The 26,239-nt window shown below is 44.4% G+C and overlaps 1 protein-coding gene across 2 annotated transcripts in view; it reads left to right on the top strand.

The window, feature by feature from the left end:
• GRB14 (growth factor receptor bound protein 14) overlaps positions 1-26,239 on the top strand; it is a 44,330-nt gene that overhangs the window by 5,584 nt on the left and 12,507 nt on the right. The window contains exons 1-2 of one of the 2 annotated variants that reach the window (XM_028747376.2): positions 12,124-12,545; positions 19,264-19,420. In XM_028747376.2, coding sequence (XP_028603209.2) covers positions 12,483-12,545; positions 19,264-19,420 — 220 coding nt within the window. In that variant the 5' untranslated portion in view covers positions 12,124-12,482. Of the gene's footprint in view, positions 1-12,123; positions 12,546-19,263; positions 19,421-26,239 lie in introns of those variants that run through there. The other variant, XM_028747362.2, reaches the window with a different exon arrangement.

Below are 26,239 nucleotides of genomic sequence, written 5' to 3'. Positions count from 1 at the left end.
GCTGACTCCTGACCCATGGCAGGGAAGAACTATTGCCATAATTCAGGCATAGGCAAACTCGCCCCTCCAGATGTTTTGGGACTACAACTCCCATCACCCCTAGCTAACAGGACCAGTGGTCAGGGATGATGGGAGTTGTAGTCCCAAAACATCTGGAGGGCCGAGTTTGCCTATGCCTGCCATAATTGTTACAGTAACAATGTAAGTTAGCCCTCAGTTCTGATTTTATTATAAATAAACAAATTCTTAGGGGAAACTGGTATTTGAAACCCTATTGCAACAGCATGGCTCTTTCTTATTTGTCATCCTTTTTGTAAATTGATTTAATTTTTCCTCATAAGGAAGGTATCATAGCCCCCTGATTATTTTAGTTTCCCCTTTCGGTGCCTTTTCCAACTTTTGGGGACAGGAGAAGAACAACTGTAAAGGAGATTCCAAATGTGGCTACATCATAGGTTTGTTTAACAAAAATATTATTTGCTATCTGGTTTACTGTCTCTCCGCTAATAATCCTTAGCATGGAATTTGCTATTTTTGCAGCTGCTGCACATGGAATTACTTCTTTCCTGACTTAGCTACCACAGCCCCTTTCTGATTGCCTCAATTTGCATCCCTTTATACTTAATTAAACTGAACCTTATTTGCTATTTAATTGGCCATTCACCCATTTTGAAGAGAAGCTTTTGGATCTCTTTGCAATCCCCTTTTGCTTTTACCGCCCTGAGTTATTTGGTGTTACCAGCAAACTGCTCGCTCCTTCTAGGTCAATTAGGAACAAGTTAAAATGCACAGGTCCCAATGCAAAACCTTGGATCTGCTTCCCAAAGTTGGTTCTACTCTTTGCTTCCTGATCTTAAACCAGCAACTAGCCCACAGAAGACCTGTCCTCTTGTCCCATGACTGATAAAGTTAATTCAAGTTAATTGTGAAAAAAACATTGGAAGCCCAGGTATATAATGTTTACATCCACATGCTTGCTGACACTGCTGAGATAGAATGTGCTTTCAGCTACCCTCTCATTGGTAAGTACAGTTTTGTTTACAACAAAAAAGAGCATACCACACATGCTTTGAAACAGTGGGTTGTGGAAACAGCCAGAGGGGACCCTGTCGCAAGCGGTGCCCTGGATCAGATTCGAGCTAGAAGTGCTGTTGAACTCACTGGCAACAGTGATAACTGCGAGATCAAATTCAATGTATACAAGTGGAAAGTTGCCTAGAAAGTCCAGCTTGGTTACATTGGATTGCGAAAGCAAAAACTTCTCAAAAATGAAGGGATTAGTTAAAAGCAGGTCAAATGCTTCCAGAGTCCTTGAAGGTGTAAAGTGTGACTTGGTGAGAGTTGGAAGAGTTTTCTTAAAACAAAATCTCATAATGTTGGAAGGTATACAAAATGTGAAGGCTAGTGTACAGTTATTGATGAAGTCTTTTGTGAGGGATCTCCATCTATCTTGCCTTTCTGTGGATTGTTTCTCAGTCTCTTCACTGAGGCTTACTCTCAGGTAAAGGACGACTCTTTGCACATTTATTTAGAAGTAAATCCCATGGAATGAAGTAGAACTTCTTAGTAAGCGTGCCTAGAATTGCAGTACATAGGAATTAGTGAGTCTACATTAGAATCTTAAGGGAGGATTGGCGAGGGGGGAAGCGGGGAGAACATTCTCTTGAGCAAGCAGAAATCCTTTTCCTGATGGAACGTTCCCGCGTTGGATAAAACTCTGTGGGTGAAGTCCAAACTTCTGGCAGGCAGCAGCAAGGCTTAAAAGAGCAGTTAAGCGACTGCCATATTTAATAGCCTTAGGCCTGGGTAAAGAGAAATGTTTTTGCTTGGCACCTAAAGACATGTAGTGATGGCACCAGGCAAACCTCTCTGGGGAGAGCATTCCACAATCGGCACGGAGGACATAGAGAAGGGCCTCAGATGACAAGCGCAGGGTCCAGGTCAGTTCTAATAGGAAGAGGTGATTCTTAAGATATTGTGAGTTGGGGGGGGGGGAGTTAAGTCTAGATATCATCTTTGGGATCTTGCCCGTGATTTTATAACCCCAGGATTATATTCCCTCGAAGAAAAAGCTGCCAAAATGCTCAGACCTGTCAGCCAAGTATGCTGTGTTTGTTATGTTGAGTCATAGAAACTTATGGAGATTTGGGGGATGGGACATGATGTCATTGGAGACTTTAATAACAATAGGGCTGGTGGTCAGTGTGGTATCTGGGAGCTGGAAGAGACACAGACCCCTGGCTTGCTCTTTCTGCAGAATCCAAACCTATGGCTTGGAGAGGGCCCCTGAGGGAACAAGATCTGTGGGGAGTGTTAATGCTGTGAGCCATTTATCACAAAGGCACCACAGCCATGACCTTCCTTCCAGGGAGGCCTAACCCAAGGAATGTGCCCAGACCCTTGGGAACTCTCACTGTTTGGGGATTGGGGCCTGCACAGCCGTATTTCAATATGCCTCTATTTTCAGCGGCACGTCGGTTGCTTTGGGACACAATGAATTAAAATAAATCAGCGGGAGGGGGGGGGATAGAAGGTAAATGTGCAGCTGAAGGATGAATCTTGCTTTGGTCAAAGATAAGCTAGCCGTGACTTCCTCACAATAAACAGTTCAAGGCAAAGTGGGCTACCTTGGAACACGATTGCAAGTGCCAAAACAAAACTCAAGGGTATTTAAAGCCAGGAACATTTTCTTCTGCGGAAACATTTCTCTGCATGTTTATCTCACTCTTAGTTGTTCATAATTTGTAGATAATTTCATCGCATTAGACCAAATAAACCCCATGGTTTATTTTAGAAAAACTGTTGACTGAACCTCGGTGCTGACTAATGCTAGAATGTAGCCAAATACTGGGAACTTTGAAAGAATGTATGGTACAGGACATTTTTTTGATACAGATTGTTGCTCTCTGCCCTCACCCACCCCAACCCTTCAGTGTGAAGTCTGGAACTCATGGCAAGTATAATATTTGACTTGAGGTAAGAAGAACAGAATTGTCTTATTATTATTTTAGTCCTGGGTTGACTATGCTAGCCATGTTTCTTTTGCATAATGGCAGCCAAGCCTCAAGAAGGATTTAAAGCAACAACATGGGGGCAGGGATATGTAGGAGAGGATTGCAACTCAACTGCGTTGCATGAAGAAGTTTCCAAGTTTAATCTCCAGGTAGGACTAGCTCTGCTGTACATCGGGGAGGGCTGTGTGGAGAGAGTCTCTTCCTTTAAATTCCTAGGAGTTTATCTCAGTGAAGACCTTACTTGGAAAATCAATACAACCCAGGTGGTTAAGAAAGCCCAACAGAGACTCCATCTCCTCAGAGTATTGCGAAAGAACGATGTCAATCAACATTTGATGATCTCCTTATACCGGTCCACAATAGAAAGTGTCCTTTCAAACTGCATCACGGTGTGGTACGCTGGTTTGACATCAACTGATAGGAAGTGCCTACAGAGGGTGGTGAATACAGCACAAGATATTATGGCCTGTTCCGTGAATCCACTGGATGACATTGTGGAAGAACGTTGCCTCAGGAGAGTGAGGAAAATTCTCAGAGATGATTCACACCCTGGCCGGCACTTTATTGATCTCCTGTCCTCAGGCAGAAGATACAGAAGCATGATTAGTCGCTCCAACAGGGTAAAGAACAGCTTCTATCCGTGGGCTGTTAGGCTGCTGAATGAACAGGGCAACTGACTTTCGGGTTTGGTGGGTGTGCGTCAGTAAACGAGGGGAATTAAGAATAAGAGAGCTGAGTGGGGGGTGCTCATGTAATCTCACTGCATACAAGTTGTACAAGTGACAATAAAGTATAAAGAATAAAGGACTGGGGGGGGGGGACTGCCTGAAACCCTTGAGAGCTGCTGCCAATCAGTGTAGACAATACTAAGCTAGAAGAATCAATGGCATGGATCTGTAAAAGGCAGGTTCCTATGTGGGATTTTGGATCAGGTCATCTTTATGTGGGAACCACTATGGGATAGCTAGAATAGGTGGGACCTGCAACAAAATGTTGCAGTGTGGAACGCTCCTGTTCAGGGTTCCAGCCATTCAGCCATGTGATCTCACTCAGCATTCTGAGCATGCTCAGTCCCCCATTGGGCTGTTCTTCCCCCCTTAGGTTTTCATAAAGTAGGGTGAGCAGGAATCACAAGTTAGGCCCATCACATGGAGCTGCTGTTCCAAGGTACCTTGTTCCAACAAGTTCCAAGGGACCTTGCATGCATTGGGTTGATTACAAAGATTGGCAGGAACTTCTGTGTAGCCTGCCATTATGTTTCGTATTTGCATGGGAATTGATAAAACTATAAGGGATGGTGGCTTGCAAAACTTAGATGGTCATAGAAGAGCATTGCTGCCTAATGTCTCTGCAAAAAAGAGCACAACAGATTTTTCTGAAATCTTCCAGATCCTCTGGAGCAGGGGTCTGCAACCTGTGGCTCTTTTATACCTTTGCCGCGGCTCCGGGGCGGATACTAGCGAGGGGAGGAGGCGCATTGTGTGCCCCAACACTCCCCACTGTGGCGGGCGCTGTACTGGCTGTGACGTCGCATGGGGGCGGTGTGTGCGTTAGTTATGCGGCTCCCAGGTTTTTTTTTCTTCAGAAACGGGTCCAAGTGGCTATTTTTGTCTTAAAGGTTGCAGACCCCTGCTCTGGAGGTTTCTCATATTGATACATACATAGTCTCTCATTTCTCTCTTTCTCTCTCTTTTAATTGGAAAACAAACATGACAAGATCCCAGAGTTCATTGACCTAGCTAAGTGGCTACTTTTCTAGTGAATATTTTTAAAAATATAAATGGCCTATGAACTTCAGATTTCTAGTGATTGCTCCTTACGTTAAGGGAGTTTGCCTTTCACACCCGATTCCCTCTCTTCACTGTTGCCTGAATAGGCTGTGGCCATGAAGTGCATGAATATTTTCACATTCTTATAATAGAGAAAGTACTTTGCTTAATTGTTCAGTCTTGCAAATACATTTGGTGAGCTTGAGCAGTTTAGATGATGAGAAATAAAAATAGAAAATGTGCTGAGAACTTATTGAAGTGTAGGTATGGTGCTGACAAAATTACTTGTTGGTTTTTATTTTAAAAATGGTGTACCGTGTAAGGAGCAGCAGGGGTGAGGAGCTTTTACCTGGCAGCAAATTGGTAGCTTTGGGCAGCTGATTTTGCACATGTTGACCCTTAGAGTCGTTTCCAGCTCTACAATTCTATGATTCTATGAAAGGAAGGTGTCATGTTTCAGGTGCCAAAATAACTTGGCTGGTCTTGGATTCTTTACTCCTTGATCTGAGAGGGTGTTTGTACCTTTTGATTGGTTGGCATCCATCTGTCTCAAGAGGCAATGGAATGTGCCTCCAGGGGTCAAGTCAAACTGCTGCGTTAGCAGCACTGAAGTGACCAATCCTGGGCAGTGCGTATGGAGGCCTTGGGCTGCCCAGATGACAAGACCTCCCTCTTGGCCTTGCTGGTGTGGTCCAAAGGAAACCACCAGCTTGACTGCAGGAGTTGTGGGAAGGAGGCACTCAAAGTGCCAACCAACCGCCTCGGGGACTCCACTCTGGATTTGTGTAGGGTTTACTCCTGAGCCTTTTCTTCTCCCAAAGATGTCCCACAAGGCCATTTATGGGCCATTCATTTACTTACTAAAGGTATTTATAATCTGCCCTTCTCCTAAATGTCACCGGGTGGAAATCTTCACAGTTCAAACAAAAAATTAAACAATAAAATTAAACAACTTCAGAGCAAAATACAGACTTCAGCTACAAATATAATCAGCAGCAGCAAAAAAAATCAAATGCCCAATGCCCCTTGCTCCTCCCTGGAGGCCTAGGCAAGGAGTGCATCTTCTCCTGTCAGTGAAATGACATGAATGTTGTAGTGAGGCACACCTCAGAAGGGAGGTTGTTCAAAAGGCAAGGGAGGCACTTCAGAAAGAGCCTGTCCAACAGGTCTCTGCCTCACATATTTCATTAGGCATGGGGACCACCAGTAGATCTTAAACTTCACCTGCAGATCTTAAAACTCAGACAGGTCACCTTAAATTTTAACATGTTAAATTAGGCCTGGAAGACAATAGGCAGCCAATGCATTTGTTGGCACCAGGCAAATTTCTTTGGGGAGTGCATTGCATATTTAGGGCACCCACTGTGATATTAACTTTGTGGCCTGAGCTTCTATATTGTACCGTTCTCTGCTATTTCGCCTTGTTAAAACTGGTTTGCTTGTTTTTTTAAAAAAACCTTCAGCATTACTCCATCCCTGCTATACTCAAACCTCTGCCATTATTTAAAGCCACTATTTTTGTCTCAGTGTTCTTCCATCCCTGCTATACTCAAACTTCTGCCATTGTTTTGAGTATAGCAAGAAGGTAACTGAAATAAAGACACTGAAATAAATTTTAAAAATGGCTGTTTTAAACTTCTCCCACTTCCATTCCTCACCTCTCTTATGCGAAAAAGATAAAGGATACAGAACCCTCAACTATTCCAAGGTAAAGGTAAAGGTACCCCTGCCCATACGGGCCAGTCTTGACAGACTCTAGGGTTGTGCGCCCATCTCACTCTATAGGCCGGGGGCCAGCGCTGTCCGCAGACACTTCCGGGTCACGTGGCCAGCGTGACAAGCTGCATCTGGTGAGCCAGCACAGCACACGGAAACGGTGTGTACCTTCCCACAAAGCATTTCACTCATGGTACCATATGTGTTGTCTTCAACATGAAGTTCCAGATTTTATGTAGTAATTTAGAAGAGATTCTTTTAATTAACAAGCAAATAGCCATATATGTACAACATCCATCAACTGAACTTGTCACTGATATGTTGGTGTCAAGGTCTGGCGACAGAAAGTCAGCTACCATCTTAGAAAAAGAAAAAGAAAAAGAAAAAGAAAAAGAAAAATCTTGCAAGCCCAAGGTGTATGGTGATCCCATGAGCTACAAATAGCCTGTTAAGATGCTGTGTTTATGAGAGCTCAGAGCTGTGAATAGCTGCAAGCCCGTGATAATGAGGATATAGAAATTCTAGCAAACATTGGAGAGACATTCCTAAAAACAACAACCCATGCCTCACTTTTCATATTTGCAAGTGCTTAAAGCAGTATACCAGGAAAGCCGTGAAAACGATTTGTTGTCTTAACAAAATGATGGGAAACCTGTGACTGTTAAGATATTATTGGACAACAAATTCCATTATTTCTGAGCTTAGGTTATGTTGTCTGGAGCTGATGTGAGTCCAGCAATGTCTGATGGATCACTGGTTCACCTAGACACTGCAGTTTGACACATCTGGGAATTGTAGCTCTGCATGGAGAATAGGGGTCTCCTAAGAACTCTCAACACCCTTAAACTACAGTTCCCAGGATTGTTTAGGGTAAGCCAGGTCTGTTAACATGAGCCTGGATAGCTCAGTTGGTTAGAGTGTGGTGCTGATAATGCCAAGGCTGCAGGTTTGATCCCCATATGGGACAGCTGCATATTCCTGCATTGCAGGGGGTTGGACTGGATCAGTGTTTCCCAAACTTGTGTCTCTAGCTGTTTTTGGACTACAGTTTCCATCATCCCTGACCACTGCTCCTGCTAGCTAAGGATGATGGGAGTTGTAGTCCAAAAACAGCTGGAGACCCAAGTTTGGGAAACACTGAACTAGATGATCCTCAGGGTCCCTTCCAACTCTATGGTTCTGTGATAATAGAACCATTATCACAGGAGGTGGGACCCCAGATCCACCTGCCCATCACAAGAGGTCTAGGGCAGCCATTAGGGAAGCAGCTTCCCGAGAGCACTGGGCTTGTTGCGTATTGTATTATACAGAGCTGTATTCATCTGACAGTTCAGTGAGATGCTGAGCTCAGTTGGACTGAGCACACAGAGAGCATTGGGACTTTCTTCTGACTCGGTTTCATTAGCAATGATAGCTGAAATGATTAAATACTAAAGGCACTGGATTTCTAGTGTAGGAGAAGGGAACTTCATTCCACGAGCTGCAGCAGAGCAGAGGTTGTATTGTGGAAATTTCCAAAACAAAGCAGCCCCAGATTCTGCGCCTAAGCCTCAAGATAATAAAGCAAATGGGTATTTAGTCTAATGCTGAAAGTGATTATATTGTTACTATGGATTTGCTGCTGCTTGAATGTAGTGATATGAGCCAAGGTTGGAGCTGAGCATCTCTTTACTTTGGCAACAAACTGAGAATTGCTGTGCTGTATTTGGCTTTATGGCTTCTGATGTAAAGGTAATTTGACAAGGAGCAAATGTTTGACCCTCCAAGCCAGATTTTTTTTTTTTAATGACTTTGGCTGGGTCTGCAAGCAGTTCCCCATCTTTCACAATCAAAGATGCTGTTGCATATAGACTATTTGCTCGAACATGCATGCTTTTTGAGGAACATTGATTTTCTTCCCTAGTTGCAATAAACCAGGGAAAGCTTTGAGAGAGCAGCACCCAGGGTCCTATATCTGACTATCCTTCTAAATTTTGGTCCCATTAAAAGCAGTGCAGAACAATCATTAAACTGATTGGCTACTCAATAAAAGTCTGAACAACCACTTAGGCCTATTGGCATAAAACAAAGTCTTGGAAGTCTGAAGCAAGGATGCCTGCTGAATCTTTGCTGGAAGAGCATTCCAACAGCATGCAACCAGTGACACTAAACACCTGACTTCTGGTTGAGGCTAGACAAGCCTTTGTAACTTGGGGAGAAAACCAACAGTGGTGGTCTATTCAGTGTTTCCCAACCTTGGGTCTCCAACTGTTTTTGAACTACAATTCCCATCATCCCTGACCACTGGTCTTGCTAGCTAGGGATGATGGGAGTTGTAGTCCAAAAACAGCTGGAGGCCCAAGGTTGGGAAACACTGGTCTATATGATCTCAGTGATCCAGATGGTGCTGAAGGTATCCTGGACCCAAGTTGTTCAGGCCATTGTATATCAACACAAGAGCCTTGAACCTGGACAGGTAATATATGAGTAGCCAGTGCAGACATGTTACATGCTATCAGCCATCTGCATCCATTAGTAGCCTAGCCACTGCATTTTGGACTTGTTGGGGCTTCTAGAAGCATCAAACTACCACAACAAGTATGTGGATTTGCTAGTAGGAAACTCCTGATTTCCCGCAACTCCTAAAGTGTATGTGCTGTGTATTAACTACAAGTGAATGACTTCTCTTTAGTCATTGGTTGAGCTGATGGGATGTCACAGAAGCCTGGAGACTAGAGTTGTCATAGCTCTGGTTTCACTTTATTGATCTGAAATGTGGACGAGGCTGAGCCCAGGAGCTCCATACGCACTGTACAGGCTTGTGCACTGGGGAGGTCACTTCAGTGCTGCTAAGATAGCTGTTTGACTCCCCCCTGTAGAGGTGAACTCCATTGTCTCTTGAGACAGATGGAGGCCAACAACATGTAATGCCATAGAGTGTTCACGAAGGGAAAAACAAGCATTAACCAAAAGGTTCAACACAAGGGGCTTTTGATAATAAAGTCAGAAGAAAAATTAAATATCAGGAGTGAATGAAATGGATAAAATTATAAAGTGGGTATCAAAGCACAGCTTGAATTGTATAATGAAGGAAGTAGGAAAAGAAGAAGGTCTTGCCTGTTTATAGATACTGCCAAATAAGAACATATTTTAAAGGTGTTTGCCACCCCCTTTGTGACTGCAGTGTCCTATTTTTTTAAATAAATAACCTCTAAATAGAGGTGAAATTGGAAGACTAAGTATCACCCCTAGCTGCTTGAATATTACATGTCAATTCTCCTAGATAGCTAATGAACATAACTTTTTAGAATCGGTTACCTAGCATATAGCATGAAAGGGACGCGGGTGGCGCTGTAGTCTAAACCACAGAGCCTAGGGCTTGCCGATCAGAAGGTCGGCAGTTCGTCCGTTGCTCGGTCCCAGCTCCTGTCAACCTAGCAGTTCGAAAGCACATCAAAGTGCAAGTGGGAAGGAAAACGGCGTTTATGTGCACTGCTCTGGTTCGCCAGAAGCGACTTAGTGATTCTGGCCACATGACCCATAAGCTGTCTGCAGACAAACACCGGCTCCCTCGGCCAGTAAAGCGAGATGAGCGCCGCAACCCCAGAGTCATCCGTGACTGGACATAATGGTTAGGGGTCCCATGAAGCGTATTTCTAGCCCTGAGTGATTACTAGCTGAGCAGCTACCAGAAGACATGCAATTCACATTACAAGATCACATACATTTTAAATGCTTGAAATAAAAAAAATCTCTTGCAGAGAATGTAAGAGACTGTGCTTGCGGTGGGAAATAATGCAGAAAGCTGAGAAGTGCTGAATCTCCAAAGTTTCCTGTGCATTTGCCCAGCCTTCTGTTGACTGGCGTTATGGAGCAAAAAATGATTCTATCACATTGCACCTTTCTTTGTTGCACAAGGCAAATCACTAGGGAATTAAGGCTATGGGGAAGGACTATAGTTCATTGGTAGAGCCCCTGTTATCCATGCTGCTGAGTAAGATTATCTTCCATGGTCTTAGAGGTGTGTCCGTAGGTGACTGTGGAGGCCAATTCTGGATCCAGACATCCTTCCACAGTGGGGAGATGCAGGAGGTCCTGAGTTCAAGCCCTGGTGTCTCCAGGTAATGCTGTGAAAAGATACCATCTAAAACCTTGGTTAGTTGCCAGTCAGAGGAGGTAAGACTGAGCTTGATGCACCAATGGTCTGACTCAATAAAAGGGAGCTTCCTGGTGATATAGATTTAGGGTAAACCCTAGAAATTAATAAATGCTAGGATTTTGGTTATTTGTGATATGAAGGGAGAATGCAAGCTGCAAAGGAATTCCTGGGCTCGCTTACGCAAAGCAACCTGGCTGAGCTAGAATAGCTGAGGGACATTAACAATACAAGAGAACTCCTTTCCCCCTTGCCCCAGGTGTGAACAGAGACGGGAGATTTGGAAGATTGCCAGGGTAACTGCCGGGGGGGGGGGGCAAGGGTTGCTGGGAGGAAGAAGAGCTGAGATCCATCTTGGACAGGCTTGAGGTTGCCTGCGCTGCTGCCATGAAATGACCACATCTGGACTCCCTCCATGCAGACTGAAGGTGTAAATAAACCATATTTCTTAAAGCCATGACAGTCTCTGAAGCATCTTCCATTCTCCAAAGGAGCACGGACCCTGTGTGAGTGAGTGCCTGAGACCCCCATGGGTGCTTGGCAGAGAGAGGGGGAGACACCCAAGTTTTGTAACACTGTGTTCCTGTGTTGTGGTTTAAGGACTGCCAGATCATGATCACAGGTTACTGCTTTTGTCTGGTCCCCATCAAAATTTATAAACCTAATTCTGTGAATGGCTTACCGAGATAAAAAAAGGATAAGCTTCATAACGTTAGCTAGACATGCTCCAGCATGTTTGTGCGCCTGTATTTAAGAAATGAGTTATTGGATATATTGGCATGGTCTTTCCTCCCTTGTAACTGATTAAGACTTAATTCTTTAAAATTTCTAACTAATGAGACCTGGAGGTTGTTTTTTTGGTGTGTTTTTAACCCTCTTGTCTATTGTCTGTCATTGGCTACATTCCAGCTATTTCAAGAAAACACGACAGCAGTTTTGGCAGGGATTACTAGTCCTGAGTGCTGAAGGAGCTATGAGCTATTCAGGGATGTGCTATAAAAATATGGTTGTGTATTTTCCTGTAGTGTGCAATAGACACTCCTCTTTTTAAGAAAAGGCCAGAGAAATATCCCATTGTCAAAGCTACTGCTTCAATTTAACTGTCTGCCCTTATTGGCACAAAAAGAAATTTCCCTGGCTTGGCCATAAATGGGAAGTGGGGAATTTTGGGGCCTATTTTTGTGACCAGCTCAGTAAGTAAGTTGGCAACTGAGACGCAGGAAGATAATTGACTCTCCTGGACCAAATCTATTACCAGTTTAGCAGTATGTAACTCCCTCCCTTTGTTGTTGGAATATATCCTCGTCTGATAAAAAAGCAGATCCGGATTATGCACGTTGCTTATATTTTCAGCTCCAATCCATGCCATTTCTAAGGGTTGCATAACAGTTTGGAGGTAAGGAGTGTGTGTCTTTCATTTCAAACTGAAACAATTAATCTATCTGGGAGAGGAGTAAGATGCAACTCCCCGCTGCAGCGGCGAAGGCACTGTGGGCAGACGAGATTTTGAGTGATTTAAATGCTTGTTCAACCTGGGTCTTTAAACTTAAAAAGCAGAAGTATCGCAATGTGTTTCCAAGGACAGAGGAGGAGTCCTGCCCATGTATCCCGATCGGCCTACCATTGGCTAGTTCTGTCTGGGAGTCATCCTTAATTGGCTTTCCGAAGGAGTGGATTCACTGAAACAGCATGCCTTTTATTGCTTTGCTAGTCGTCTCTATGCACCGACTTTCATTAAGGTGTGGATGACTGGGAGCTGATCCACAGAGGAGTGTTTTTTTTGTCTTCTTAATTTTGCAAGTGGTCTGGACAAGAGTTTCTCAGCTAAATTACCTGTGACCGACAGAAATGAGCTTGTACGGAAGAAGGGCGACCTTGCCTGTGGTTACTCCAATAGTTCTGCAAAAACGGGTAGGTGACTTCGGAGGCTGAGGGGCAGGGCAGGCATGTCTCTGTTTTGGAAGCAGAAGTTACCCATAAGTAGACTGTAAGTATTGCATCCAGTGCGGAAGGCATGCTGTGCATAAATTGCTGCCTTTCCTCTTAATTGAAATGTGGGATCTCCAGCCTTCCTGAGGATTTAGCATGTGTGCTCCCTTGCAAAATTATGCAGTTCATCAGTTGCCCTGGGAACTTGGGCAGCAGGTTGGAAATGACTGAAATAAATGGATAACTAAAAAAAACCCCGAACACATCTCAGCCTTTTTCTTGCTGCTGTTTCTGCTTTGATATGTAGATAAAGCCACTCCTGTTGTTTTAAATGTACTGACATTCTATAAGATGGTCACTGGAAACGAAGTAGTTTATAAGACCCAACAGAGTATTAGTTTTTATTTTTTTAAAAAAAGAGGCCTGGCTTGTGGCAGTCCCTTGTCTACGAAGTAGTTAGCAATCAGTCAGATGGGTGGCATATGAATAATAAAATTATTATTATTATGGGGTTTTAGTATTTTGATTAAGATTATGCAAGCAATGTTAGATTCTTTCCTCCCCTGTCTATAAGTGTGGTGATTTCTGTTCTTGTAGCCACTCCAGTGAAATATATTGCTGCTATAATTCATTTCACAGTGAAAACTGGAGGCGTTTTAGATACATAAAAAATAAAAAAGTCCTGTTTTATGTTTTGGCTGGTTTATTTCTGCACAACTTGGGGATCAAGTCGTATTTTTCCCAAGCTTACCAGAAATAACCAGCCAAAACATTCAACAGGGCTTTTAAACGTTTTAAAGCGGTATGTGCTGAATTTCTGCCTGTCATTAACCTGTTACAGGCCGAGAGTTTATTTCAGGAGAAGGAAAAGCCCCAGAAGTTCATAAACTCTTCATTCTACCTTTACTGAACTTGAAATCATGAATCTTCATAAAAGCTGAAGAGGGGTGGGTAATATTTGTAACGTGGGAATCAGTTTTCATTCATGATGAGATCTCTCAAATAAAAGTCGCACGAAATAACCCCGCTCCCAAAACATGATTCAAGTGCTTGTTAACTGATTCGAGGACATGTCCGGATACTTCACTTCCAATGCTGTGTTCCGCTGAAACTTCAGAACATGAATGATGGTAACAAGGTTGGACCCAGAGGGTGTTGAAGTGAGGTTTTGCCAGGCCCCGCAAACCAGCAGAAGGCTCTCCACCCAAACAGGCATGCCATTTCTATTTAGTACGGGGTGAGGGTGGCGCTGTGGGTTAAACCACAGAGCCTAGGACTTGCCGATCAGAAGGTCGGCGGTTCGAATCCCCACGACGGGGTGAGCTCCCGTTTTTCGGTCCCTGCTCCTGCCAACCTAGCAGTTCGAAAGCACATCAAGTGCAAGTAGATAAATAGGTACCACTCTGGCGGGAAGGAAAACAGCACTGCTCTGGTTCGCCAGAAGCGACTTAGCTGTATGCCGGCTCCCTCAGACAATAAAGCGAGATGAACGCCACAACCCCAGAGTCGGTCACAACTGGACCTAATGGTCAGGGGTCCCTTTACCTTTACGGGATATGCAAGATCAGATGCAGCCTAAGACAATTCCATGGCTCACCTCTTAGAAGGCAAGGGATGCTCACTGGGGATTGCTGTGCTTGAGGGCCCTCAGAATCTTAGATCCAGCACTGACTCGCACCATTGCACTGTGATACACAAATTTATTAGCATCCCTGTCTTTTCAAATAGTGTCTGGCTTGCAAGTTGTACTAATGTGCCATTGTACAAATGCATCATGTGCCCGACACTCTTCACAACTTAGAGCAGACTTGCCGAACTACAACTCCCATTATCCTCTCCGTTAGCCCTGCTAGCTGGCGCTGGTGGGAGTTGCAGTCCTGCCATTTCTGGAAGGGGCACATGTCCCCCACCCTTGCAATACTATTACTGTGTTATGACTATTTACTTAAGCCCTCTTGAGTTTAATGGGGTTTTACTCCCAAGTAAGTGTGTACTGCGTAGGATTTCAGTTTTAAACTCCACAGGCCGTACAACAATCCTGCAAGGTTGGTCGGTATATCTTGTAAGCTGTTCAAAATGCTGCAGGCAATATAGTGCTTTGCCTCCTAGTAGAATTGCTAGCTGACCGTAAAAAATAGTGTAGATTACTCCTGTGCCTTTAACCTCCCTTTGATCTACAGAAACCAGCAGGCGAAGCTTCCCACCAGGTGGAGATCAATATTGCTTGCCAGCTGCTGCAAATTGGATCACAGTTAAAGGCACAGGGCTTGATTCAAAAGTTGACAGCCCTGCCAGCCAGAGTGGTTATGGGCAGTGGTGTGGTTTAGATCAGGGACTTGCTCATTCTGAACTCTGTTCCAGCCAGTATCAGCTATGTTTTAAAAGTTTGAAGATAAAAACTAGAATGTGTGTCACTGGAAATTGGAGTAACACACCATTTTCTGCTTAAATGGGTTGTGGGTGCTGCCGATGTGTACCGTTATCCAGGGAGCTGTACTGAAACCAAAGCTATAGTTGGAAAGACCTCAAAGAGAGGCAGAATCCTGAAAAGAGAAATTAATGTGATGACAGCCTTTCCTAGTGAACTTCTGCTAGACCTAAACCACTGTTAAAATGAGGAAGATAGTATTTTAAGCAGTGGATTCGGACCTCTTAAAATGTGTGTATGCTTCTTGGATGACGGTGGTATTTGGTTCTCATGTTCTGGATTACGCTTATGCAAATAACATGTAGCAGTTCATTCTGTTGTAGAGTCGGGGTTTGATTTACTCCTGACCTCCATCCTCCCAAGTCTATAATACCTCACTCCTTTACTTCATTACAGTTAGTGGCGGTGGTTTGCTCTAAGTATTTGTGTGTATATGCCCAAACTGAAAGCAATTTCAGACAAGATCCTTAGTTATTTGTCTCAGATTTCTGTGCTGAGCTCAAGTTACCCTCTTATTCATTTGCATGATACTTTGTAAGATTGGACATACCATGTTGTTTGATTTGTGAATGGAGGTCCTTCTGGTTATACCATCACCAAGAAAAGCCTTTCAGTTTAGGACTTGGGGAAAGGCCTTCTCTGTAGTGGCACCCCAGTTTTGGATCACCCTTTCCTCTTAGGTCAATCTGGTGCCAACACTGGGCCATCTTTCATTGCTAGCTGAAAACCCCTGTCTTAATTCAGGCCTTTTGTCTTAGGTGCATTGGACCATGGAGGTGGTGTGGGGATATTTATGTACTAAATTGCAGTTGTTTTTTTAAAAAATGATTTTTTTTTAATTTTAAAAAAATTGGTTTGAAGTGATTTTTATTGTTGTGAGGTCATTTTAATGATGAAGGATAGGATATAAATGCTGGAAAGGAAACTAACTTTGTAACTTTTTAAATACTTTGTAAACCACTTAGAAGCCTGTTTTGGCATTAAACAGTGTGCAAATAAATAAGAAAGAACACTGCACCCTTTTGCTGAAGTGCACACATTTTTTTATCCAAAGGTCAGCAGCGTGTGCTTTGATTCCTTTCCTTTTTCTTTTCTGATATCTTTCAGTGACCTTCGTGGAGCTTTACGAGGTTTCATTTTTTAAAAAGGAAAGCTGAGCTAACAGCTATATTGTATGGGAGCAATTGCATGGAAAAAGGCACAATCAGTGAAAATGTTTTATATGCCCTTGAACAAGAACATGGTAATGAGCCAATGCCTACCACCTTCCTTGGCTTGATGAGGTTTCTACCTCTCCCTGCCGTCCGTCCCCCGCCCCCACTTAGATTTTTGATTTCTCTTCCAACCCCTCTGCTCATTTCTTCCAAATACTTGAATATTCTTCATATAGTAACCAAGGAAATTGGCAAGGCCAGCAGCATCCAGCGCTCATAATCCTCTTTCCTTGGCAGAACTCCCTGCCTTGGAAAGGGGGAGAGGGAACAGATTTCTTGCTATTGAGGAAACCGGCGCTCCATGTCTTTGTCCTAGTCTTCTCTCAAATAAATTAGGCTTCCAGAAGGTCAGAATCTAACCTTCAGACTGTTAACTTGCCTTGGAAGTATATTGGGCGGCCTACCGAACAGTTATTTCTGCCAGCAGTAAATCTTGACTGAGTGGACATTTGGATTCTTTTGTGGATGCAGATTGAAGAGAATTGTAGCCTAGAAACTGCACATAAGGAATTGCTTACAGACCTTTGGTAGTAAAGACTTTTTTTTTTTTTAATGCAGCACTGAAGCGACTTTGATGAATTATGTGTAAATGTGTGTTCTGAGTTTTTCTGTAATATCCCACAAACTAAACTTGATACCAAGATTCCTGAGGTCTAGACAGCTTTTCTTCCTGCAAGTTGTGTCCTGCATTTGAATCTCCTCTACCATTTCATGTGTGTGTGTGTGTGTGTGTGTGTGTGTGTGTGTGTTGTTAGATGCATGAGTTTTAAAAATTGCTTTAAAGATAGGATGGGAAATGCTTGGGCTGCTGCTTTGAAGTGTTTTAAAGAGGTACACATGATGCGGCTTTCCGCAACGGAGGCAACGCTTCTCTGTTTGCAAATGTTAGATCACATGTATCAGTGTGCTGAAACAGAGGGCAATGGGTGGAAACATGCCTCGTCATATCCCTTTGGAGGGCCCTTGCAGCAAAGGGCAGTGATCGACAACAAAAGTGTGAGCAGAACAACTTCCCCTCCTTCAGCCTGCATGTGCCCTGTGCCATCCTCAAATGTGCTCCAAAGAGTTGGCAGGGGAACCCCCAGCACAGATTTGGGGGACAGAGGGGGAGGAGAAATCCCCTTCCGCATCAGAGTTGTTCCGCTTTCACAAAGTGATGCAATGAATGCAATCTCTTGTGTTCTCTTCTCGTACGCACCCTTTCGTAATAACGGGCATTTTTGCTAATATAAAAACAAATCTCTTTCAAATCAGAACCAGTGAAGGTAGTGAAGGTCCTGTGTGAGTGCCTGGAGGCGGTTGGAGGATGGATGGCGGCTAACAGATTGAGGTTGAATCCTGACAAGGCAGAAGTACTGTTTTTGAGGGACAGGAGGCGGGCAGGTGTGGGGGACTCCCTGGTCCTGAATGGGGTAGCTGTGCCCCTGAAGAACCAGGTGTGCAGCCTGGGAGTCATTTTGGACTCACAGCTGTCCATGGAGGCACAGGTCAATTCTGTGTCCAGGGCAGCTGTTTACCAGCTCCATCTGGTACGCAGGCTGAGACCCTATCTGCCCGCGGACTGTCTCGCCAGAGTGGTGCATGCTCTGGTTATCTCCCGCTTGGACTAGTGCAAAGCGCTGTATGTGGGGCTACCTTTGAAGGTGACCCAGAAACTACAACTAATCCAGAATGCGGCAGCTAGACTGGTGACTGGGAGCGGCCGCCGAGACCATGTAACACCGGTCTTGAAAGACCTACATTGGCTCCCAGTACGTTTCCGAGCACAATTCAAAGTGTTGGTGCTGACCTTTAAAGCCCTAAACGGCCTTGGTCCAATATACCTGGAGGAGCGTCTCCACCCCATCATTCTGCCCAGACACTGAGGTCCAGTACCAAGGGCCTTCTGGCGGTTCCCTCCCTGCGAGAAGCCAAGTTACAGAGAACCAGGCAGAGGGCCTTCTTGTAGTGGCACCCGCCCTGTGGAACGCCCTCCCACTAGATGTCAAAGAGAAAAACAACTACCAGACTTTTAGAAGACATCTGAAGGCAGCCCTGTTTAGGGAAGCTTTAAATGTTTGACGGACTATTGTATTTTAATCTTTTGATGGAAGCCACCCAGAGTGGTTTGGGAAACCCAGCCAGATGGTCGGTGTATAAATAGTAAATTAGTACTATTATATAAAGTTTTAGAAAGTTGGTAAAGGGTGAAGTGATATTTAGACATTCTTAAAACAATGCTTTCATAATTGAATACCTCCAAGCTAGAACATCTGAGCCCACCTTACATACTGGGTCACGTCATTGGTATTATCCTGCACAATATTATCTGGAGCAGGGCTTGTCAACATGGTTTCCATGTGTGTAGCCCACAGAGGTCTTCCCCAGTGGCTACAGGGTCCCCTTGCTCATCCCTTCTCCTGATGAAATTAGGTTTGAAAGAAACATTCTATTGTAACCTGTAGAATAGGGTGCCATTTAGGGGCAAATGGGGTCCGTAATAGTTTCTACAGTTCGCAAATGTGCCCACTGGCCCGCAGAGGTTGGCAGCCCCTGATCTAGTCTGACTCACAGTAGCTCCAGAGGAACTTAAGCAAAGGACTTCCTCAGTACTTCCCATCAGGGATAAATGCCAAAGGGGGTTGCCTCTGTACACACCTGTGGTCCCAACTTTTCCATGTTACACATGTTTTAAATCATTGACAACCTATATTCAGGGCTTTTTTCCAGCCGGAACTCGCCGGAACTCAGTTCCAGCACATCTCAGGTGGGTGCCGATGCCATTTCAAGAGAACAAGGAAGTTGTTCAGGGTGAGTTCCGGCAACTCTTTTTCTAGAAAAATAGCTCCTGCCTATATTTATGTATCTGTTGGATTCCTCACCCCCACCCCAGTTATATCTATAGACGGTTCTTAAACCGGAAGTAATTGCGTCAAATATCGCACACAGAGCAATTGTTACAGAGGAAGGTTCTCCCCATGCTGCAAGCATAAAACAAAATCACCTGCTAATGAAACCAGCATTTTCACATTTTACACGTCTGTGTGCATCAGCTAATCTTCTTTTGCCTTTTTAACAGGTAATCAAAATATATAGTGAGGATGACTCTAGCAGAGCTTTGGAAGTACCAAGTGACATAACAGCCAGAGATCTGTGCCAGTTGCTCATACTAAAGAACCATTATGTGGATGATCACAGCTGGACTATGTTTGAACATCTCACTTCCTTAGGTTTAGGTAAGTACTGCTTGCTTCAGAAAGTGTGTCGTTTACAGAGATGTTGCTAGGGGGAGCTCCAGGTCTTTTGTGCTGGGCCTCGGATTGCTTGTTCCTCTTAATCTGCCCTCTTAATATGCTCAGAGACCTAAGTTTGCATTTATAGGTCACGGGCCTGTGCCTAAAGTCTCTAGGAGTCTAGAGCCACTGTTTGGTATGTTTCGCTGGGCGTCACAAACACACAGAAACACTTGCAAGCAATGCAGTACTAAGTAACTGCCCTACCAGTGCAAGGATTTGCACTTGTGCAATGGGAGTGCATGCCCCCAAATCTTTTATACTGGGGTGGGGGTGCAGGGAGAGGGCTGAAAGTCTTGCCATGCAAGTGCACTGTTAGGGCAGTTCATAGAACAGTAGAGTTGGAAGGGACCCTGAGGATCATCTAGTCCAACCCCCTGCAATGCAGGAATATGCAGTTGTCCCGTAAGGGGATCAAACCTGCAACCTTGGCATTATCAGCACCACGCTCTAACCAAACTATCCAGTTGCTTAGCACTGCATTGGATAGAAGCCTAAATATCATCCTATCTAGTGCTTCTTTTTTTAAGGAAAAAAGGTGCCAGTATTCACCATGAAGTTACAGTAAGTGGCACACTTTAAAAGGCAAAGGTAACTTTAAACCAGTGCTTTTCTCCTAGGGAAAAAAAGGTTCCGGTACTGTGTACCCCTGAGTACCCTCAGAAAAAAAGCACCAATTCTATCCTATCTTGGGGTGGGGGGGAGGCATTGTCTTTCACAGTTGGATAAGAATGCACAAGTCATCCAAGTATTTCCAGAGGTTTTTTGGGGGAGGGGGGGTGTATTTTTTCAAATAAAAAAAACAGCAGACTCCTAAATCCGTAAACTTGCATCCTTCATTGCACATACATCAGCCCCACTGCACAGAAAGCCAAAAATATTGCTGCAAGGACATTGTTGGCTGTGCTGCAGTTACAGTAGTGATAGCCTACTGCATATTTCAGTGTGGATAGTGAATGCCTTGTCTTCTAAATTACATTTTGTCCACTGAAGGAGACTTGTCGGCATCCTCTTACAGGGCCATAAATTATCCTGCTGAGATTTGATTTAAAGTCCACTAAAGCAATCGTGGGGAATTCAGAACTGCGGCTGTTGAACTTCTGAAAGCCCAGATCAAACCGTGCTATGCCAGCAGCGTTTGAGTTGTGCGGTTCTGAAGCTGTGTTGAATTAAGTAATAAGCGTGAAAGATGGAACTTTTACAGCTTGTGCTACATTAGCAATGCTTGCCCGGGCGTATTGGAGCCGCAGCTTGTCGTTAGTATAATCGCTTATGAGCGGTAAGATAAGTACAGATTTTAGGTGCCCAGTAAGCCTCAGATCTAATGCTGGCTTTAAGCGCTTTCACGTATTGCACATTCTTTAAAAATGCGCAAGGGGAACCTGGAGAGGGAATAGCATTCACCCCAGAGGTAGAACGAAAGACCATGCCCATCATTTGAGGTCTGGTGGGGGCAGAGAAGCCTGCCTCATGGTCCTTGTTGGCTGTGATGTCAAATTGGCTAGGGCTCAGTTCTGTGTATACACAGGTGGATTTAGGTACAACCAAGGAGAGCGCTTTTTCAAAGTCTGGTAAGCACTTGCCCAGCTCTGTGAAGCAGGCATGAGGGCTCTGCCAGGGTTCTAGAGTCCTCCTTCCCACAGCCGGGCAAGCGCTTACTGGGCTTTGGGAAGGAGTTGGGAGGGCTCTAGTACCCTGGCGGAGACTTGTGCCTCCTTCCTAAAGCCTGCAGACTTAAGGGTGCCCCATTAAATGTTCTCCTAGAAGTTCTCCTATTCATAGAATTACAGTGGTGCCTTGGTTTACGCACTTAATCCTTAAACCAAAGCGTTCTTAAACCAAGGCGTGCTTTCCCATAGTAGCGGGGGGGCTCAATTTACAAATGGAACATGTAAGGCAAAGTTCACAAACCAAAACACCTACTTCCGGGTTTGCAGCGTTCTTAATCCAAGTTGTTCATAAACTAAGCTGTTCTTAAACCAAGGTACCACTGTATAGAGGGACGCGGGTGGCGCTGTGGGTTAAACCACGGAGCCTAGGACTTGCCGATCAGAAGGTTGGCGGTTCGAATCCCTGCGATGGGGTGAGCTCCCGTTGCTCGGTCCCTGCTCCTGCCAACCTAGCAGTTCGAAAGCACGTCAATGTGCAAGTAGATAAATAGGTACCACTCCGGCGGGAAGGTGAACGGCGTTTCTGTGCGCTGCTCTGGTTCGCCAGAAGCAGCTTAGTCATGCTGGCCACATGACCCAGAAGCTGTATGCCAGCTCCCTCGGCCAATAAAGCAAGATGAGCACCGCAACCCCAGAGTCGGTCACGACTGGATCTAATGGTCAGGGGTCCCTTTACCTTTACCTTACCACTATATAGATTTGTAGAGTTGGAAGGGGCCCTGAGGGTCATCCAGTCCAGCCCCTTGCAATGCAGGAATCTCAACTAAAGCATCCATGACAGATGGGGCCAGCGGGTGTTGTAGTTCAGCAACATCTGGACGGGCATTGTGTTGCCTACCCCTGCATTACAGAAGTGAAATGTTTCTTTTCAGTAAGAGATGGCAAAAGACGTATTTGTGTTACTTACTAGCTCAGGAATAAATAATTCATGGTAGCTGTGCTCCAAACTCTCTTACGAACAGACCCAGCAGCTGTTCCAGTGGTTCATGAATAAAAGGCCCGAACCTATAAATCATCGCAAATTGAATATGGTGCTTCTATTTACTGCAATAATCACATGTCAGCTTTTGTAATGAGTGTGTGTGTTAAGTGTTTACACACCATGTTAATTATTAGAACATCGCTCTTTCTGGGGTTTTGCAATGTGGTGCCAGCTGCTTTTAACACTCTAATTTGTGCAGCTGTAATATGGCCAACATGAGCCTTCTAAAATCATTTCCGTTGCTGATCATTTTTGGTCTAAATTATTCCTCCCCCCCTTTTTTTGTGTGTGTGTGTGTTTGTTTGGCAAAACTTTCCCTTGTAAGTTTTCCAGGGTTTTTACTACATGGTTTCTCTTAACCCGGAGCTCCAAAATTTCTAAGCATCGAAACCTGGCCCCTGAAACATAAATGGAATTCTGGGCAATTTTTCAGCATGCCAGGTAGCTTATTATAGTTTGCATGTTCAAAATCCAACGTTTCGAGTATTCAGATTTGACAGATGTTTTGATTATTCGTGAGTTCTTTAAACCCCCCCCCCACAACTTTTCAATGTAATTGTCCACACGCTGTGCTGAATCAGAGGATCAGGCTAACTAACCCAGTGTTCCTGCTGCACTGCCTACATGTTTTCTACCCGTTGAAGAGGAAATTGTGAAGCGGGCTCAGTTCAGGCTGTGGGTGGTGAAAGATGCCTAGATCTCTTCACTGGTGCCAGTGGAAGTGCATTTGCTATTGCCGGGAATGTGGAACCTTGTGTTCCCTTCTTAGCAACCTTCCAAGGCCTGCATGTCAGTGGTGGCCAGGGGCCTGGTTCAAAAGTGAGCAGAACAATGAATATAAATGCTACCTTTGTGCAGCAGGCTAGATGCAGCTCTCTCTCTCTCTCTCTCTCTCTCTCACACACACACACACACACACACACACACACACCTACCCACCCACCCCTCTCTATCCTCTATCCAAGCACGCAAGAGGCCTTATATGCCTTTAGGCACCAGGCGAAAACCTTCATCCATAAACAAGTATCTGAAGGCAGCTCTGTATAGGGACATTCTTAATGTTTGATGTTTTCTTGCATTTATAATATTCTATTGAGAGCTGCTCAGAGTGGTTGCAGCAACCCAGCCAGATGGGCGGCAAACTAACAACAACAACAACAACAACAACCAGGCTTTGGGCTGATTAAAATTTTACACCCCTTTTAAAATGTTTTTGTGGGAGGGTGGGTTATTGGTTTGTTTGGTTTTTGTTGCTGTTGTTGTTTTTATAATGTGTTTCGTGTTTTTGTATTGCGTTTTTTATGCAGTGTACTGCCCCGAGATCTGCGGGCGAAGGGTGGCATGCGAATTTAATGAAGAAAAGTAAAATAAAAAAATAAGTATTATGAGAGTTCAAGGGCACTTTCCAGCCAGGGGGAAAGCACCCAATGAAAGTCTCTAGCAGGGTCAAGGAAGGGCTCCGTCCTGGGGAGAGGGGATTGTGGCACCGGGGAGAATTCAAAGGTTTGGGAATTTTGGCATCTGGCCCCTGAGTATGGGGTTCCTCACCCCTGACTTGCATGACCTGTTCGGTCAGTGAAACATTATGCTACTTCAGGTTGGTGGTAGAGCAACCCCTGGGATTTCTGCACCAGGTTAATTTTGTGTTCTGCTAGTGGAAGGCGCTTTTGGTACTGCTTCTCTTCTCCAGTTCCATGTACGGAAGCTGGTCAGATGGGCAGTTGAATCTTATTTTCACAGCAGCCTCTTCCATTGTGCCTCAGGGCAACAGGCTAGCTTAGGGGGCTCAGGGGAAGAACCTGCAGAGCTCACAGCTGTGTCCTCCAGGGCCTTCCTGCCACCGCTGCTCCTTGTCACCCGCAATCTGCTGCCTGAGGCAGCTTCCTCACTCTGCCTAATGGCAGGGCCGGCAGTGGATGGGAGTTTCAGGACTGCTATAAATCTAAGCTGTTAAATTTGCACAGTATAGCAACATTTCATTTTTATGCCACAACCCTTGCGATCTTTGGATAAAGGGTGGCATATAAATAGATTAAATAAATAAAGGAAAGGAGGAAAATATTGACAGTGTTTTAAACAACTTCACTGCTGCCTGTGTGAAGGCTTTGAGAGAGAGAGGGGGGGGGGTTAATACTTTCTTTTGCATATATGTGTGGAACGTAGATATGCCCACTAGGTGTCGCTGTTGTTTATAACTTACAGATACTAACTTTTAGCAAGGGACTCAAGTGCAGAATTTCAGTAATTTGTGGTTTCTACTGGCATTGGTTGTTCTTTAGTTTTTTGAATTAGTTGAAGGCTGAAATGGTAAAACCGAAGTTAACCATGTGTTTCATACTGGTCCAGGAGTTTGGCCATCATAACTCCCTTTAATATAGTACAGGATTGTTGTTGTTGTTGATTAGTATATTGCCCTTCATCCGAAGGTTCACAGCATAAAAATGTGGAAGGAAAGAACTATGTATGCCATTTTGAGGTCCTTGGGGGAGGTGGTATATAAATTCAACAAACCAGACCACAAAGGAGCATTCATTCAAAATATCACACCAAATGAACACATTTGCAACCCCCACCTTTCTTGTTTTATTGTCGCTACAGGTTCCGCCTTCCCACCTCCCAAACCATAGCTTCTTCTCGATTGAGATTCTCCCCAAACAGATGTGCGGAGAGTGTGGGGCTTATGTATTGGGAAGCAATATAACTACTCCCTGCCTAATTACATCGTTAATCTTCCCTAAGCCTCGCCCACGGGAATCTCAAATGGGGAAAACGCCATTCCACGAGACCTTGTGCATTTTAAAAACAAGACTATAAGTATGCTTGACCAGAGCCATTGATGCAAGAAACAAAAATAAATGGATTTAATTCATGGCTGACTATGATTAGATACGAGTTGGGTATAAGAGAGCAGATGGAGGGAATAACTACAGATAGCGCTATGCTGGAATCTGTCCTCCAGTTTCTCAAATGTCTTCTTCCCCTTCGAGAGAGGCTTCCATTTTTCTGCGTTCTCAGAGGGAACTTCAGAATTTCTTTAGAATTTCTGTGGGGGTGCATTTTCAGCTTTCCCAATTCTTCCAAGGTGGCCAAGAGGGGTATATGTGTTTTTTACTTTTGGGCAAATCTTTCCCCAGCGCTCTGGCGGGCCTTCCTGGAAGCTTGTGGGCACCAGTCACAAAATGGCTGCCATGGGGGCATGTCATAACACAAAATGGCTGCCACATCTAAAAGAGCAGGGAAGGAACCAGGACCACAAAATGGTGCAGGCATCCCTTTCCCTCACTTTCCCCTCAGTTGGGTAGGGATGGAAGACCACCAGCACACTTGCTCACAAAGAGAAGCCCTTTCCACATTTCCTCTGTTCAGAACAGAAGGGAGAGAAGATGCCTAACCCTGGCTTCTAGAGAAATGTAGGGGGATGTGTTCTGTATAGGAGAGATCAAGCCAGATCAGACAGGAAATGAGCAAGAAGACCACAAGTCTCTTTGTGCATTGTGGGGATGTTTACTGAAACATCCATGGAGCCCATTGCCAAGCAACAGTCCAGGTTATCCGAAGAGCTTCTAGAATGTTCTTTCAAGATGTGGCTTTCAAAAGAAGTACGGTTTGGCATCTCTTGGGCTTTGTTCCAGAGGCAGAATTTGGTGGAACTAGCTTCGGTTGTGATAAACGCGATGAAACACTCCATTAGAAACATATGGCGTAGAATAGGCTTGCACAAAACTTGAGGCCACGCAGTGAATGCAGCCTGCTAACTATGCATTGCGGGCTGCATTTCTCTGTTCTTCTTCCCTGCAGGCAGCAAAGAATGGGAGTTTTCACGAGTCCCTGGTAGACCACCATATACAACTGCAGTTAACTTGATAGGCCATTAGATGTATAGACCTGGCTTGGGGTCTGTACCATGAATTCTTTCTGATGTTCTATCACTCTTCTTTATTCTGGCAGTTTTGTTAATTGATTTTGAAGTATTGGTTGACCAAGAATGCTGTCGTAATTTTGTAAATTTGATGTAGCTTTTGTTTTTGTAGAAAATGGAAAATTGCTCAAACCATGTTGTAGATATCATCTCTCATTCCAAGATGGTGATGATGACTGTTCATTTAAATA

This window comes from Podarcis muralis, chromosome 1 (genome assembly GCF_964188315.1).
Source record: "Podarcis muralis chromosome 1, rPodMur119.hap1.1, whole genome shotgun sequence".
Lineage (NCBI taxonomy): Eukaryota > Metazoa > Chordata > Lepidosauria > Squamata > Lacertidae > Podarcis > Podarcis muralis.
The sequence above is the reverse complement of the archived record's forward strand: the minus strand, read 5'-3'. Positions and strand labels throughout refer to the sequence as shown.